General features: G+C 34.1%; 2 protein-coding genes across 2 annotated transcripts; both read right to left on the reverse strand.

The window, feature by feature from the left end:
* Positions 1-749: 749 nt before the first annotated feature.
* On the reverse strand, positions 750-3,644 carry LOC133332054 (uncharacterized). Its single transcript, XM_061540436.1, has 2 exons — positions 2,541-3,644; positions 750-1,154 (listed from the first exon to the last, which is right to left on the reverse strand). Exons 1-2 carry the CDS (start codon positions 3,621-3,623, stop codon positions 750-752), a joined length of 1,488 nt encoding a protein of 495 aa, XP_061396420.1. The 5' UTR covers positions 3,624-3,644.
* A 6,550-nt stretch (positions 3,645-10,194) lies between these two features.
* On the reverse strand, positions 10,195-18,541 carry LOC133332072 (longitudinals lacking protein, isoforms N/O/W/X/Y). Its single transcript, XM_061540453.1, has 5 exons — positions 18,319-18,541; positions 15,258-15,930; positions 14,936-15,189; positions 14,764-14,872; positions 10,195-11,360 (listed from the first exon to the last, which is right to left on the reverse strand). The coding sequence occupies exons 1-5, from the start codon at positions 18,487-18,489 to the stop codon at positions 10,282-10,284; spliced, it is 2,286 nt and encodes a 761-aa protein (XP_061396437.1). The 5' UTR covers positions 18,490-18,541; the 3' UTR covers positions 10,195-10,281.
* Positions 18,542-19,544: the final 1,003 nt, after the last annotated feature.

Raw genomic sequence — 19,544 nt, forward strand, 5'->3', positions numbered from 1 at the left:
GTGATATTAATCAAATTAATAATATTATGATTTATACAGTTATTATATGTTCCCACTATTTTGATAACCGAAATATTCCCTGGAAGAATTAGCGCTCAACTCGTTATTTTAGAATACGTGAGTTTCTATAATTGCATGTCCTTGTTTTTTAGAAATCATTCTTTTAGTTTTTCGAAACATGCGGATTCAAGTAATTTATTATTATTGCATTTATTCATTTCAAACCCCGTTTAAAAACAATGAAAAAATCAAAAAGTTTCCGTACTAAAAATATCTGGTAAAGACCAAACAAAATGAGGTGCTCTTTATGCCATTTTTTCACGAAAATTTAATCACGAATAAATCGTAAGCAGTAAATCTGATTAGATGTTGTGTTAATTTAAAAATATTACAATATTGACATTTTAATTTGGCTTCCTTTCTCGTATTTTTTGCATAATTTTGTACTCTCAGAGCGATTTGATCACTACATTTCAGTAATTCACTTGTTTTCATTTCGTTAACAGCTGTTTTTAAATCATCAAACTCGTAATAAAATATTGTTGTTGTTCTTGTTTTATATAATTACAAAAATGCATTGACATAAAAATGTCGGTAGCTATTTCATTCATCTCGGGGTTAATCTGTGTTAAAATGGATAACATCAAAAATTATACGAATGTATTCCATTTGTCATTGTGGCATTACAAATATATATTTTTTTTGTATAACAATTACAAATAGTATTCCAAAAAATAAAATCAAATCAACTAAAACGTTTCCGTCGTTTTGGTATAATGTCGATTTCCACTTCCACCTGTTGTCACATTACCACTTTGTGAACTACTTCTACCATGTGATGATGATCCTGATGTATCAGCTGCCGATGAATTGGAGCTTGTTGCATTTTTAACTGTGCTATTGTTATTAGCAGTTGTTGTGTTTGCAGCGTTTTCTTGTTCATTATTTAGACGTTCGTGATATTCCTGGAAACATGGCACAATACATAAATTCGTTTGACATTCTGGACAATGGTATTTAGTTTTGCGTCGCAAAATTCTACCATGTCCATCGATGGTGTTCCAACAAAAATTACAACCCAATGCAGGTCCAGGACGTATGACCGGACAGTGACTAGAACGTGGATTTTCTAAGGTAATCATCTCCCTTGAGGTCTGAAAAAAAAACAGGTAAAAGAAAATGTTCTATAATAAATGTATAGTTTTTTACTTGATCGGCAAGATATCAACATGTCGATAAATGTTCTGCCCATTTTGAATGCAATTTAATATTGAAGCATGTCATATGCCTTATATTGGACTTCAATTCACCGTGAATTTGTTCGCTCTTCCCATTAAAGTTATTCTGAACCAGAATTTGCAACGATTTTTTTTCGCATTTTCACCCAATATGCGAAAAAATCCGCATTGGGGGAAAATTAGTTATTCTGGATTAGAAGGAGTGGGAGAATGCGAAGACATTTTAAGGAAGTTGACTACAAAAATATAAGTACTAAATATTTTTAAGAAAAATATCTACACAATACTTATTCTATTGAATATTATAAATGCATATTTTTAACTCAAAAATAACAAACAAAATGTCATTGGAAATCATATTTATACCGACGCATGCTCAACCAAATATTGCCACGGAATGTATAAAGGAAATAAGGAATGTGTCTTTGACATCGGGAACACACATTACAACTTAAATTATAGTATGGGAACACGAACCTTTTTTAACAACCATTTTCGAAAATTTGAATCTGCATCTCACATTTTTTGCTCCTCACTATTCATTCAGAATGTGAATGTGAACGGGAATGTGAAAGCGAAAATTTGTTTCACAAGCGAGATCTCTCCCTAGCGAATATCCAAAACAAAGCTGTATTTAAAATAAGAGACTCATTTTGCATTTTATGATTTTTTAAAAAAATTATCCAGATACCAGAAGAAGTAGATCGATAGGACGAATCTTTTAAGAAAAGTTTTAATAAAATCTTGAAATTTAAAATTTTCCACAATGTTGACAAACATATTTACTAGAAACACTGATCCAATAATAGTCATCTTCGAAGTTAACCAAATATATTTGATATCCGTCCCCTTTTTTAATCGAATTGGTTGTAAACATGGTATTGTACCATGGTTGTAATTTGGTATTTTAAGTTCCCATGGAGTAGCATATTTCCCTACCAAAAATTACTGATATTGGTTTATTGTTTTAGGAAAGCTCTTATATGGCGGTACCCCCGATTATTCACGTTTTTAACCGAATTGGTTGAAGTTTGGTTCTCATTGGGTGTCAAATCATCCTACCGTTTCCACGACAGAGGGGTCTACGATCCGAAACGACCCGAGTCTTACTCTGCCAACGTCTGTCACCTCAGCCAGTTGTGTAAAAGCAATAGGGCTGCTACAACAACCAACAAAAACAAACAAAAATTACCATGACATAGCCCGCCATTTGCAAAGACCCGAACAATTTCTGTTATTTTAACTCACCACCTTATGGTGGACGTTTTTTTTGTTTTAGTAACACTTTTGATTATAACATACCTGTGGAGATGATACCGATCGTTGCAACTCCTCGCTTCGTACACGTAATGTTGGTAAATGTTCCAATGAACTTCCACCACCCGATGAAGAAGTACTGCCGCCTGCCTGAAGGGAGCTACTACGTTCGGTTTGCATAACTGCCGATACAGATTTAGAGCTACGGAATTTACTAGCAAGTCCTGCGTTTGCCGAAGATAATCCAGTCGACATATTTGTGGCTGTTGTAGCCACATTGCACGATACAACCGTTGCTTGACTATCTTCAGATATACTGCGTTCAGACAGCTGTGTTGAAGGAACTCTTGGTATGGGCGGTGAACCCGCGGCAGATGTCACAGTTCGTTCACTGCTCAAATATGAAGATTGAAATTGTGGCAAACTCATTGCTTTTGTGGGGCTGGCACTACTCGCTGGAGTCGTAGTGCTGCTATTACTATTGGACGAAGATGGGGTCTGTGCTGGATTATTTGTGGTTGTCTGAGGGACAATATATTGCGATGAGCCGGCCGGTGGCGGTGAAGCGGTTTCATAAATTGATTCTGGTAATGATATGTGTTGAGAATGTTGTAGGGGGGCACTTGAAGCCAGGTAGGCTCCAGTTGCGCTTCCGGATAATGGATGCGAATATTGACGATGCAAAGGTGCAAACGGATTTGTAAGATTACCACTATTCGATGGCGAACCACTAACACCACTAAGATGATGACCAGAATGTTGGCTAGGCAATAGGGGATCCGAATGTTGTTTTATCAAGAAAGGCGTTGACTGCGGCACGGTTAAATGGTGTGACGATGTGGGTGACGAACTGGGCGCTGGCTCCGACGAATGACGTTCGATTCGTGAGGGAACTGATAGGAAATTGTGTGCCTGTGAGTGATGGTGAGCATGTTGATTTTGATGAGCATTTGCAGGCATAGGATGATGGCCGGTCGATGTGTACAGTGTTTGTGAAGAACTATTGAATGGTTCGAAATCTAGACTGCCCGTCGAGGGTTCAGGTGATATCTGACAACTGGATAAGCTGTCACTGTCACGCTTAACACGTGGCTGCCTTGTAAGTACACGATTGCGTTTGGTACCCATTTGGGATTGTGACTGTTGTTGTTGTTGCTGCTGCTGCTGTTGGTGAGATTGTGTTAAATTTTTTGCCACACCGTGTGCTCCATCATCCGTTATGATATTACCAACTGCAGGTGTTGTAGAAAGATCTGGAATTAAATTGAAAAGAGATATATGATTTTAAGTTATGTGTTTATTTCAATTGCTATTTAGGATTCTGATTGAAATCCCCACCAAATATTTTTAATATTTTCGATTCAGGACTAATATTACAAACAAAATCAATATCAGTATTGACTCAACATTCGGGGTTACCCCTTCTTATTCGATATTTTAGGGAACAAGTTCTTCTACTGAAGTGGCTCTGATATGTTGTCAAATATTCCTACCAAAAATTGTCCATGACTTATGCCCTCCCGAATTTCCGGATTGGTTTTAGAACTTTTTAAGGTCCACCTAATGGACAGGACAAATATCCACAGTAGGAAGAGAAAACAATCAAGTGCATATATATTTGTTTGTTTAATATATTTACTTCTTTTCGTTTTTTTATATTATACCACATTGAAAATTATAAACTAGGTTTACGTTTCGGTAATTTGTTAATAAATTATTTGTTTTTGTTTTTTGTATGTATAATTTTAATACTAAATAGTTTTGTGGTAACAGTATTATACTGTATTTTTAGTTGTATTTTAAATTAGGAAACATGTTCGGTAGTATATATTTTTTAGTTTTATTTCTGTTTCTACTCTTTTGAATACATAATGCAATTTGTTGGCATTATAAAATTTGGTCAAAATTCTATAACAATGGTACTGGTATGGATCTATATGATTTCGTATTATTGTATATATTTGTATTGTTTACTGTATATGAATGAGTGTATGTATGTATACGGGTTTGAATATGTCTGATTTTGGTGTATTGATTTTCTTCAACAGTATGCATACTCTTTTCGTGGAGAGGGAAGGAAGAGGAGACTTTGAGTTTATGCATATTTTACGATTTGTAATTTGGAACATGAACCTAGAAACAGAACACATAAATAATGTTCTACTTCGTTTAAGAAAATACAATAACATAAAAAATTGTCATGTATATGTTATGAGAAAAATATTTATAATACATCACAAAAGCTACTTTTAACATGTATGTCTATATATATATATATGTATATTGTTATATAATATGAATGTATTCTGTAGTAATACACTCACACTTTTTTTTATATAAAAAGAGAAATAATATTTTATGGCGATATGAATGCTATACCATTACAGTATTATTTTTTAATTGATTTCAATGTAAAAAGTGTAAAATCTGTTATCTTAATAATTACATAGTAAAACATTTATAAAAGTTCGGTGTTTATTATTATTATATATTTTTTTAATTTTTTACAATATACTGTATACTATTATGAAAACTACTTGGTGGAGTACACTAAATATTATTCAAGTTTTTGTTTTTGTATGTATTTTCCTGTTTTGTAGTGAATATGACATTAGTAGATTCCTTTTTAATACAAAGTTTTGTAATTCTTTAATATGTAAGTAAAATTCTTTAAAAATTAAGGAAAAAAGAAAGAAAATTGAAATGAACAACAATTTGCAATATTAACACACTTTAGTTCTTCCATAATAATTTATTCGTGCATTTTTAATTTATTAAAATTAATGTTGGTTATAATACAACTGCTGTACAAATTGTAGTATGTAGTAATTACTGTCACCTTGTAAATATGCATTTTACATACGAATTGGTTCCAATTTTTGTTTGTAGTGTTCATAACCAACATACAACCAGCTCATTATAGATTAAATTCATATAACGGCGGTATCAAGAATTTTTCGTTATTTTTAGAGGGTATATAATATAAAATCGATAGATCTGAACATGGCTACAATTTATAACAAAAATCGATCATCGGTTTTATATATATTGGATTATATAGAACCTGAATTTGATGGTACTGTTTCATCAACTAAACAGAAACCTATATAGAACAATTTTTATAATGAAGGTAGAGAGAAATCGATAATCCACAAAATTTTTTAGAAAAATTGGCTAAAAAATCTTAGCTGTCTTTTAATTCAGCCAGATCATGAAAATAAAAATTAATTTAAAGCAATTTTTTGGAATTTTTCAATTTCTTTTGCTACAAAGTTTCTTCCAAAAAATCAGTTTTCTTTGTCCAATCCCGTCAGTTTTGTGAGTTTTTTCTAAAGGAAAACGCAAACGCTACTTTTGTCTTTGAGGATTGATTTTCATTGCGGATATTTATATTCATAATAAAAGGAAAATGAAAAATTCCTTGGGGATTATTCTGTGCATAAGGTAGATGGATAAAACAGCAGTATATATTATTATGAAAGAAAATCTATAAATTGTAGGCGGATTTTTAATATTAAGTTGGGGGAAAAGTAATCCATAATTTTTTCGACAGATGACTGTACTGATAGATTCCTCCTAAAGTATCGATCAACCAATGCCAGATTTATGCTCGTTGGAAAGGTTACATTTCGCAGTAAAAAAATTGAGTTACAAGGTGTTAAAAATGGAAGTGAACAAAGAGAAAATTCGGTATATTTTAAAGTTTTTCTTTGACAAAGATGAAAATGCAAGCCAAGCGGCTAAAATTGTGAATGGTGTTTATGGTTCCGATACTGTAACATCCAATTATGTGCAATTTTGGTTTGTAGATTCCATACTGGACAATTCAAAGGGATTTTTGTCATTGTATACTAAATCATATTAATTGAACATATTCTCCTTTGCTTCGATTTCTCATAAATATTCGTACAGAAGTTTAAAACTTCTCATTGTCTTTTTCAGGACTACAGAATATATTCCTTTCAATTGTCTTTATAATTTTAAAAGAAAAAAATGATATATGTATATAGAAAAGATTCATTAAATAGATTTTGAAAAGAATTTGTAAGTTCTTTGTAAACTTATTTCGAGTTTAATCATTTGCAGTATATTCTTTCTGAAAATTAAAAGTCCAATATCAAGAAAAGACATTTTAATATTGACGAAAAACACTTTACATTACTCCATAGATTATTTTTTATAACTATCAAAACTATTTTTAAGGGTAAAATACATAGAATTCGACATCAATTCACCATGAATTTGTTCGCTCTTCCCTTTAATGTTATTCTGAACCAGAACTCGCAGCGAATTTTTTCGCATTTTCACTTCCCCTTATTCTGAATTAAGTTCGAAAGCGAAAAAATCTGCTTTAGGGAATGGATTACAGGGAGTAAGAGAATGTGATGACATTGTGTGCGAAAACTTTCGCTTAAAATTTGAAGGAAGCTGACTACTACACAAAATATAAGTATTAAATATTTTTATGGAAAATATCTCCACAACAGTTACTCTATGACTATTTTGAATATTATAAATGGTTGTATGCATATTTTTAACACAAAAATAACAAATGTCATTGGAAATCCTATTGATAACGATACATGCTCAACCAAATATTGCCAATTTCTTCCCTTTGTGTTCGTTGTGCCTTTGACATCGTTCAATGCGGTTTTTGCCCTAATAAAAAATGTCATTTTATTTGTAATCTGTTGCAGTTGTTAACATGTCGCTGCATGTTGCCTTATTTTCAAACATTAATTTATTTTCTTTTAATTACAAAGCATAATAAATAAAATATTGAAAAATATTACAAAATTCAACCATCATTTCGAAAATTCGAATGTGCAACTCACATTTTTTGCTTCTCCCTATTCATTTAGAATAGGGAGAAGATCACACAAGCGAGATCTTTCCCTAGCGAATATTAACCCTTTGAGCCCCGATTTTTTCCGCAAACTTAGAACAAATTTCTGTTCACAGATTTAATGCAATTATCCTAAATAGGATATGCACAAAATTTGACATCGATATATCCTTGCATTCGGGAGATACAGTACATTCTTTCGGAAAAAATAAAGTCCAATATCAAGAAAACCAAATGCAAAATCTTCAGAAAAATCATTTTAAATTATTCCTTATATTCAATTTTTCAAGAATCAAAAATAATTCTGAGGGTCGAATTTGTACAATTTGAATACGAAGCGATTTAAATAATTTGGACTGTATACACAAATTAGTACTGTACACAAATTTACCCTCTTCTCATAACTTTACCAAAATTTTGAATTTTTTTTGATTTTTCTTTTGATATGTGTAGTCCACAATCAGGTCTTGACATATGAAATCCAAATAATACATATCTACTAGCTGCATATAAAATATAAGCACTAAAACACAGGGTTAAGAATAAGGCTAATAGTTATGCTTTACAATATGCCTACACAAAAAAAGTAAGGATCTATACTGCAAATTTCTGTCATGCTTTCGCATATTGAAAACTCTTAATGAATGTCCGCCAACCAACTGTCTTGTGTTGTCAAGTGGTTAATAAAATTAAAAAAATAATATCATCCCGAAATAGGTAAAATAAAAAAGAAACAAAAATAACATAATATGTATATAACATATTAAACATAAAATGAAAATAGGCTATTTAAAATATCAGTTTTATTATTATTTTGTTTCACTTAACTAAGACAATTCTTAATTTGATCTTACACAAGAAAATTAGTTTATAACTATTTAAATCAAAGTGCTAAAATTAAAAACATATGATTTTAAAATGACGAGAGGATAGTTTTATAAAAAAGAATGAAAGAAACATAATTTGCGTTTAATTATTAAGTTTAGAGTTATAAACTTAAAAAAATGGCCATGTATTTATAAAAATATGTGGACTTTTAAAATTATATTGGTATACACAATTATAGTGGACTCAGTGTGTAAAAAATAAAATAAATATTCTTTCTCAGCAGAGAAACTAGATATGAATGAAGAAAACAACCTGTTTGGTTTGATATTCTACGATTTATACGAATATTTGTGCACCAATTGTAATCGATTTATATGTCAAACCAAAAAGTTTAAAATGTTCAATAACAAATGCTAGAAACTGTACAAGTTAATGAAATTAATGAATGTTCTTTGTTAAAATATGTTTTGTTTATATATTTTACCTTTCTTTTGTAATAGTTTTTGTTTAAACAAATTTCGAGAGTTGTAAACATATTTAACATTTTCATGCAACAAATGCATATTTACGTAGATGTTCTTTGTCTGATTTGTTTATTATTATTATTTATATTTAAAATGTCCCTGTAATTTATAGAAGAAATCTAATTCTGAAGAGAGTACCACCACGGTTAAACATGGAAAATCTTGAAAATGTTTTATCTTAATTTTAGTTTTTTGTTTGCACTTTTTCTATAATTTTGGATATTATCTCCAATGTTAGTGTGATAATTGAAAATATTTTATCATGGGAATATGCCAAATAAATAAATAATTTATTGCAATATGTTAAAGATTCTTTGTACATATTTTAGTATTTATTTTGTTATATTTTCAGGAATTTTAAACCCAAGGACCACGAGTGATTTTTTTACTAAGTATAATTTTCTATACAAATTAATTCTTTAACAAATCAAATGATTTTGAAATACGAAAAATTAAACATTCAGTAAATTCAGCCTATTTGACAACTGTTTAAAGTTCTCAAGTTTTATTGCATCTTCTCAAAACTTGTGTGGGCTATGTAAATTGTTTTAAAATGTATATATTTTTTAATAAACATTAATTAATAAAATGATATACCGCTTTTAAACGTATTATAAAACAAACGAATTCTCGAATTATAATAAATAGTATTCTAGAATATTAAACATTTATACGTTACAACCGAGATGTTTTCCCAGATACCTGAAAAAAAAACTTTGCGCAATACAGCATTCCCTCGAATATTAACTATTTCAATACATCTGTAGTGCGATTCTGTAACTGGCTAACGACAGAAATACCGATGATTGTCGATAAATAAAAAAAATCATTTGTTAATAAGTTCGTTAATTAACGAACATTTTCAGATAGATAACAACCAACATTAAGTAGTCAGTCATTAAGCCCATCCGATAGATACATAGAAGTTAACACAAATGTTCATTTTTGTTCCTTTGTTATCAAATTTACACATTTTCAAGATTTTCCATATTAAACAATGAACAAACAAAGGTGCATGTTTCACATATGCTACTATTATATACTCATCAATACGAAATATATTTCTTATGACGAGATAAAATAAAAACGATTTTACGAAAAAGTAAAAAACCGGTAACGCTTAGACAATCTACGACGGTGGTAATGGTGTCAGCTTAGCCATATAGGTTGTTGTGGCATTTTCTGTAGGATGTACTATTATCGGTGTGGCTGTCGCATAATTTTGTACATATATTGTGGTTGACGGCGGCGGCGGCTGATGGTTTGGAGGATGATGCGATTGGGTATGTGCTATTAAATTGTGTGATGGTGTTGGCATTTGATTATCACATGATACGGCATTTGCCTGCAGTATAGCTGCAGCAGCTGTTGCTGTGTTTGTTAGGCAGGGGGCTGATGATACCGCCGTAGACACTGAGATAGATGCATTTGCATTTGTTGCATGGGAGGGCGGCTGAACGCTTGTTGTTACACTGCTTGCCGCCACTGCATGATGATGATGGTGCAAATGCATCGGTATTATGGGCAATGCCGCATCAGTTGTGGCTAACATAGTCGCAGATTGTCCCGCAGACGTTGACATCGAATTCTATATTGAGTTAAAATTAATACTCTGTAGATTCATTGCAGCAGCTGGATTCACATTTATAGTACCGGTGCCGGCACCACCTCCGGCCCCGGTTGCATCAATGTAACGCTGGCGGGACATTGAATGTAAACTGGCTGGAAAGTCCATGTGGCGGGTGTCAAGAAAACTCATTACACCCATGGTAGGGTGAGTTGTAGGACCACCGGTGGTACCGGTATGGTGGGGTGCGCACATTAGAGATGGCGTCGGTGTATCCGATGAGGGTGGAATTTGCATGTTCAAAGCCGCTGTTTGTGCTGCAGCTACTGCTGCTGCCATATGGTCGTAGTTTTCATTGGTGTCATCTTGGGCATTATCAGGTGGTGTTGGCGAAGGTGAAAGATTTGGTTCCTGTTTCACTACGCGTGACTTTATGCTGGGCCGTGACACGGGATAACCTCGCTTTTTATACTCCAACCATAGAGTTCGATTGTTGACTCCATAGAGTCGCGCTGCCTTGCAAAATCCAATTCCACCAGAACGCACTGCCTCAAGAGCTCTAATGAAGTTTTCATCTCCTTGTGGATTAACGGATCTTTTCCGTTTTATATTGGCATTGTTGGCGTTATTATTTCCAGTCATATTATTCCCACTACTTGTTGTCGAACTATTGGCTGCCGGTGATGCAGACGGCGACGGTCCCTGGCTATAAACCGACTGAACCATATTACTATCATTGGGTGAGGGTGGAGACATATTTTGAGCGGCGGCAACAGCAGCGGCAGCCGCTGCATTAGTATAGCCACCACTGACCGTAATTATTTGCGGGGAGTATGCAGAATTTTGTTGTTGCTGCTGTTGGTACTGCTGCAGTTGCTGTAAGTGTTGTTGCTGCTGTTGTTGTTGACTATTCACAGCGTCTTGCTGTTGCTGTTGTTGTTGCTGCTGCTGTTGACGTTGCTGGTGTTGCTCACTATTTGAATTGTTGTTGCTATTGTTGGCATTTGGATTTTGATTGTTGCTATTGCCAATTAAATTGGTGGGACAGGATGGCAGCGAAAAGCGTGAATAATTTGATTCAACAACCGTCCATTGTAAACCTGGGAAGGGGAGAGAGAAGAGAGTTGGTGGTGAGAAAGTTGTTTTTTCATCATCAACATAATGAAAGAGAGCCATTTCAATTTTTAGTAATACAAATATTAAGTTTACTTGCAAAAACTACTTTAGCAGATCAATTTACAATATGTAAATGGTCAATAATTGTTTATAACAATAAATTTAAATAAATGAAATTTAACAACTTTATTGGGGGGTCTTCATATTATGTTTCTTTGAGAAAGAGAGAGTTTGAAGAATTTTTATTGCTTGCATAAGTTGCATACTTTAATATTTGAATTTTCAAAATTATATTTATGAAAAAATATATAAATTAAAAAAAAAAATAAATAAACAAGGATAATAATTGAAATTGTTTAAAGTAAAAAATATATAGATTTTTGTTTTAAGGACTCTGTGCTATGACTAGCTCTCTCCTGTTCCCAAGTTTATTGTTTCGTACTTAGTTGGTTTCAAAAGCTTTTCATGGAGGTTGTGAAATTTGGTAATTCACGTTTTTATTTTTCTTTCGCATTTGATTGCACTTCGAAATTGTATGTTCAATAAAAAACAATTATATAATAGTATATACACAAAAATTATGACACTGAATTATATTAATTTAAAAACAAATGTGCTTGGATGAAATTTAACTTTTCGTTTATAAAATACTTTTTGGTTGGAAATAATGATAAAACGTAATAATAAAAAAAATAGAACTGAAGAAAAAAGGGTTAATGTGGCGTATCGTTGTGAATTTCGTGTTGTAACAGGCGAGACACATTTAATAGCTACAGAGTTATAGCAAAATAAATTCGTAATTGTTATAACAATAATTAAATTATAGTGTTGAAATGTTTCCACTTAAATTGAATTCAAATTCACCTAACATATAGCAGTTGGGAAAATATACTTCAGGTTTTTACACAGAGAAATAGTGTAAAAGACTATACGTTGCGCATGTATACAGTACCAATTTCTGTATACAGTTCAAATTATTTAAATCGCGGAATGTACACTCAAAATTATTTTTGATTCTTATAAAAAAGAATCCAAGTAATAATTTAAACTGAATTTGCTTCTCTTGATCTTGGGTTTTTATTTTTCAGAAAGAAGGTACTGTCTGTATCCCCCGAATGCAAAGATGTTGCCACGTCAAATTTTGTTCGTCTCCTACTTAGAATAGTAGCAATATATTGATACACAGGAAATAGTTCTATGGTCACGAGAAAACAATTCGGGGCTCAAAGTGTTAACTGCACAGTTGCGATAGTTTTCTCAAAATGTTAATTTTTCAAAAATAATTGTTATTAACGGCCCCTTTTATCTTATACCCTAGCCAGCTATGTTGTGAGGGTATTAAATTTTTGTGTGGCCGCAAAAATTTATAACGCCACGAAATATTACGAAATATTTTGTATACCGGTCATATCTAGACTAGCTGAGTGGATCTTGACATGTGTGTCCGTTCGTGTGTCCATTATTATTTGTAAACCAAGTACAGGCCACAATTATGGATCTATCGGGCAAATGGATAGGTTAATTGCAAATAGGTTCGGTTCTGGCCAAAGACGACACCTATTGTATTCGGTTAATATTAAGGGGTTGGAAAGGAGAAACAACTTCAAAACTAGTTGTTATAGATGTCATAATTATGACCCGACCATCGCGAAATTTTGAACAAAGGGGGTTTTGCCAAAGAATAATCATGATTTTTTTTATGAAGATTGGCAAGTATAAAACGGGTCAAATGGACTCCAGAAGGGTCTAGACCGGAGATGTTGGCAGTAAAACCTATTAAATGGATAATACTTATATTGGAATATTTACACGGATATGGGAGTTACTTATGTCTATGTATTATGATATCCCTTAGTATTACTGTATTTTACATGAAGTTCCGGTTATGGTCAAGGACGACGGTTTATATTTTTCTGCGATGAAATGGACCGACAACTTTATTATTATAAGCCGAACTTCGCACATTTTACTCGGAGGGGAATCTGGTTGTTTTTATAATGGGCAGTCAATTTTTAGGGCTCAAATGAACCAAGAAGTAAATGTTCATATCGGCAAACATGATCCGGAAAAGTTATCAGTGTATGAAAGAGGAACAGATGGGCGTGGTCGGATATGGAAGAAATACTAAAAAATGTTTATATGTAGACGCCATATTTCAGTGGGTGCAAAAGTCGCAAATGCGGGATATAGATCCGCAGTAAGTTAAAAATCTATGGTCGACCGAGTGCCCATGATCCCTGCACTAGACGAGGCGAGAGTAGAGCCTCTAAATATTCATCTCAGAGGTCTTCAGTCACTATCTCCCAAAGTGATTTCCCTAACGCTGGGGTGTCAAGCGATCTCGAGCCCATTAGTGTTCTACGGTTTGCAGTCAGCCTTAGAACGGAGCCTTGTTGACACCTGGGCGACTCAACAAGTTGTCCAGACTTAGTTGCCATGGCCGACCTTAAATCCTCACTTAAATCTTTATGAAGCATTAATAGAGGAGGAAGACGCCATGTGACTCTTCAGAATCAAGGTGAGTCCTCTCAGATGATGTGTAGGGACGTAAACCTTGGTCGTCGAAGTGGAAATTGGGGCTGATGAGCTTCCCATCGTAAAGATGGATGAATCATCAGAACCGGTAACCACTAAACGAGCCAATGCCACTGAGATCTGAGCGGTTAACTACTGCAACCGGTTTATCGGACAGGACAGACAATCGATAACGGATAAGGAGTTCCTTCTGATCAAAAGGTTTATTGATATTGCGATTGAAATGGTATTGCGAGCGACTTCTTGATCAATAGGATTCCTACACCACGTGCGAATTCCACGACGGAAGCCCCTCCAAAAGAGGAGAAGACTGTGAGTGGACCAAGCACAAATAGGACGTTGGTGGCTGGGACGTCTGATCGTATAGATGTCTCCCATGGATAGAACATCTTTAAAAAGTTATATACAAGACCTTTTAGTCACATTCTATGGACTTTAAACGTTGACGTAGCCATCCTAATTATTTTGACAAATTTAATTTGGTAAATTGCTGGTCTCTTTTTTTGAAATTTATTTTTTAAAACATTCTTTAAGAAAGATTGTATAACAAGAAACAAACATTGCAACTATTAACAGATGGTCCGAATATTCTGCAAATATATCATACATTATAAAATATAAATTCGATATCATTTATTTTTACTACGGGAAGATAACAACTGTTATTGCATGAAATATGAGTTGTCGACTTTTGGCAACAAACCATAGTTGTATTCTCAAAATCAAGATAAATCAATTCTATATCAAATAGGAACATTTCTCCCAAGCCTAATGACATGTTTTACTGATGTTTTTATGATTTTAAACAGACAGAGGATTAAGTGTGTGAGGTGAACTGTGAAATACACTTACCTGAATGTGCAGATTGTGAATTGGGAGCATCGTGTTCCGAGGGAGTTGTGGCTCCAGATATATCCAATGGCATTGATTGTTGAACACCACTGATATCCACTTCCGGCTTCTAAAAAATATAAATAGTTTATAAACATTGATTTTTTATGAGAAATATTTCTTTGATATTTACAATTTGCATATGTACATGGCCATGGGTATCGTCTAAACTATCTGAATCTTGGGGATTATGTTCCAAGTCATTGGTTGAGGCCTCTTTGAGTAGTTTTGCTGTATGCAGCGAATGTGCTGCTAAACCACCAAGAGCGCTGTTCGTGGCCGTACTACCGAATGTCATTTGACTCATTTGTGATAGAGTTAAACCACCCGCTGTGGCAGCATCCAATGATGTGTTATGATCTTCGGAATTGGTGCGTTCACCCGAACCTAAAAGTATATTTTTGTTTATTATTTATTATGGTTATCATTGTTTGATTTGAAAGCAATTTTCGTACCATTGTTGGATGACTTTCGTAAACGTTTTCGTCTGGTTGCCGGTGAGGCGCCCGCGCCTAATGGTGATGGTGTGCGTCTTAATTGTTGATGGTGTTGTTGTTGCTGCTGTTGTTGTTGTGAGGTTTGTGTTTGACTATTTTGTAGCTGCGTGTGTAATTGTTGTTGTTGCTGTTGGTGGTGATGTTGCTGCTGTTGTTGTGCCTGTGCTTGTAGCTGCTGATGGTGTTGATGTTGCTGTTGTTGTTGCTGCTGGTGTTGTTGTTGTTGCTGCTGATGTTGTTGTTGCTGGTGCTGTTGAAATTCTGTACTACCCCATAAGGAGTCGCTTACACTGCCAGTACCACTAGTGTTGCCGAGACCACCACTGCTGTTGCCACTGCCGCCACCACTACCGCTACCACTCATAACATTATTTCCACCACCACCAACTAATTCTGTTGCTTCGTTTGATGATTTGCTTTCAGATTTTGTTAAATTTGCAGGATCGGTGGGCATTTCAGCTAAACCTTTGATTTTTAGCATTTCGGCCGTTTTCAATATATGCGGCAATTGTTCTTGCGATACATTCACCTCACCATAGTACATAAAATCGACCATTGTTTTCAAGTCATCGTACTGGACATCTTTTAAAATTACAATGGGATGTTGACATGGATTGGAGGTGAAAAGTGTCTACAATTAAGAGGAAGTAAAAAACAAATTTCAATTAGATATCTGTGAAAAATATAAGTTACAAAATAATGAAATTATTTTAAAATATTAAATTAAAATATAAACATAGTCGGATATAGTAAACTAACACAGTATCAAGGTTGTTACTAAATTCATTGGAAGAATTCGCAAATAGAAATTTGTTTCTTACGGGCAGAAATTGACTTTCGCGGTTACTCCTTTTTAGAATATTGCATGTAAATAATAGTGTTCACATGAAGTATGGGACCACTCCTTCTGGCATTTGACCATTTTGTGGGGGAGATACCAGAAGATATCTCCTTATATCATGCGAGCGGACTATTAGATTGATTTGACTTTACCAAGCCTAGATCAATTCCGAAGATGGCACACATTGGTCCACTCCTTCTGGTACCTCCCTCCCTCAAAGAGGGTAAATGGTCAAATTTTGCTGAAAATAAAATTCTGCGAACGGACTATCAGATTTGACTAAACTTTGCAAGAGTTATTAACATTACCAAGCCTAGATCAATTTCAAAGATAGCACCCATTGGTCTACTCCTTCTGGTACATCCTACATAGAGGGTAAAAATTTTCAATTTGATCTAAATTGTGTACAGCTTAGAATTTCTTTGAAATACACATTACATTCGGAGATGGCGAAATCGGTCCACTCTTTCTGCTACCTCCCCCACAAAAAGCCAATTTTTTTGTGGAAATTTTATTTTAAAATATCATGCGAACAGAGCATCCGATTCAAACCATACTTTGCACAACCTATTACATATTTCAATCATGCCGGTATACTGTTGGGATATGGGACTTATCGGTTCAGATTATATAGAGCGAACGGAATATTAAATTTCAACCAAACTTTGAACTTCGTAATGTGTTTATCTAAGCCTAGATCGAATCCAAAGATGGAACTCATCGGTCTACTCTTTCTGGTACCTGCCCCACAATGGGTCAACATTTTGAATATTTTTTAATCTGGTTGAATATTTGTTGCACACCTTCTGGTACCTTGCCCACAAAGTGTCAACATTTTAAATGTAATATCTGATTTCATCCAAACTTGGTCGAGAATAGAATAATGGGCTATAGGACAGTCAAATCTGGAACCTCTTCAAATATGGTATAAGCCATAGTCTGAGGGTATATATTTGCCGGCAACACCGACTGACAATATTTTATTTTTATTTATTTCAATTTTAACATCTATAACATGTATTTATAGGCCGGGTTTCGACTGTGAATTCACGACTTTTAACTATTGCCAGTTCACAACACGAACATGATATTTTACTTAAATTGAATGTAAGAGCTGGATTGGGAGGAACTGAAATTAGTTCTATAAATAGACTTTGAAATGCCTATCACTGGACCTTAGATTTCTCATATTTTTAATTTTTTAGATGCAGAACCACTTTTTTGTAGATTGTTAATGTCAATGCATACGATATTTATGCTCACATCACGTGAGTATTACACGTATACTTGTGGTGTTTGTATATTTGTATGTGTTGTAGTTGTTGCTTTTGCCGGCAACTCATAATCCAAAGGCTCTAAATTCGTCTGAATTTAGACTTCACAACAGATCCTTCGTCCTTGTGGGAATCTGTACAAAAGTACTAGAATTACAAAAATTTGCTAGGTAGATATATAGATAGATATCAGGTTATGGAAAAAGAAATCCATTTTTTGTGTGTTTTAGCTACAGTGCGATGTTACGACGGCTAACATGCCGGTCAACTTCGATAATTTCTCCGATTTAATCTACATTTTCGTGGACCGGACTACCTGTGCGAGGTACGTCATTAACATCAAAAATTCCCGGATGAAATCTACGAAACCAAAATTGCACATAATTGGCTGTTAGAGCATCGGAACCATATACACCATTCACAATTTTAGCCGTTTGGCTTGCATTTTCGCCTTTGTCAAGAAAAACTGTAAATTGTACCAAATTTTCTCATTGTACACTTTAATTTTTAATACCCTATAACTCACAACTGAATGCACCAAACAAATACAGAATTTTTTTTTTACTGCAAAATGCCACCCTTCCAACGATCATAAATCTGATATTGTTTGATCGATAATTTACGAGAAATCTATCAAAAAAATAATTCCTATATAAAGAATTATAAAATTCTCAAATAAAAATAATTAAGTTTTTTTGAAATCAGGCTTTCAAATTGATTGACCACCACTCGGGTAGTATGGATGTTCGCCTGAAAACATATATCCGTATAATCGGGACTATATGTGTAAGATTTTCAAACGGATACGCTACCTAATCGTTTCCCACATCGACTTGGTTTCTACGAAAAATATCCTTTACAAATACTTCATTTACAATAGTTCGTAAAAATGTTAAATACTCACCTGAAAATAAGAACTACATGCTGACAGCACAATTTTATGTGCCTGTAATTGTCGTCCCTCCGCGGCTAATGTTACATCAACCAATGTACCATTGTGTAGCAGTGATGAACAGACCGATATAAAGTTTGGTTGATGATTGTTCCAACGTAAACAAAATTGTTGCACGGACATGTTGTTGTTGTTGGTTTTGTTTTTGTCTCTTCAGAATCTTCAATGAAATGACGTCGTTTCTGATATTGTTGTTACACCAAAGTTAGTTTTGGATCCATGCGACAAACATTACATTCCATTTGGCCAAAGATATGTTTGATTCTGGTACTAATCTACTTGGGGGTATTTTATTATTATCCGTTTATTCGATGGCCGAAAAATGAACATCAATTCTTCGACCGAGAATGATGACGCAACGCTTTATTTTCCTCAATCACAGACACTCGCACACCACCGATCCGTTCGATTAAATTATTCTTTATATTGGATACAAAAATGTAGTTCTTAGCTTCCAAAGAAGCTAGAGAGCTGCTTAGGCTAATACGAATTTCCTTATTTCGCTAAAATTTAATTAAAAATACCTTTGCAATATATCAAGAAATGAGAAATTATTGATAAGGTTCGATAGCACAAAAGTGGAAGAAAAAGAAAGAGTTCTCGCCGTGTCTCGTTGTTGGAGGAGGCACACAAAACGAACAAATCCGTAATGAAAAATACCAACCAACCAAAATACACACACACACTCATACAGCGAAACGAAAACAACAAATTCTCAGTCGTTGTCGACGACTCCAACGACGTTGTGTAGGAGCGAGCACGGAACGATACAACACAGAGAGGCGCGGGTGCGATTAATATTTTGACGTATTGTCTGACGTCGGTTTATTTATTCTTTTCTATTCGTTTTGTTTGTGTGCTGCTTCCCGTCGTTCACTAAGAAAATCAGTAGAAAAAAACATTTGAATAAAAATAATTCTTTCTCACACCGTTCATCACCGTATTCATTGTTCAGCATAGTCTTGACACCACACCAACCCGGCCACACTATCAACAATCTCGCTCGCACACACACACACACACCAACGCACTCACTGGGCTTCTTTCTTTGATTTTCTACCGACCGTCGTTTGGTGTTAAACTTGATTTGTTTTTTTGTTGTTATTGTTTTGTCTGCTTTCAAGAATGATTCTCCCCGCAATCAAATATTTTACTTTTTATTTTGTACATATTTTTCT

This window comes from Musca vetustissima, unplaced genomic scaffold (genome assembly GCF_032173495.1).
Source record: "Musca vetustissima isolate MV318-11 ecotype Yass unplaced genomic scaffold, APGP_CSIRO_Mvet_v1 utg1998, whole genome shotgun sequence".
In the NCBI taxonomy this organism is placed as follows: Eukaryota; Metazoa; Arthropoda; class Insecta; order Diptera; family Muscidae; genus Musca; species Musca vetustissima.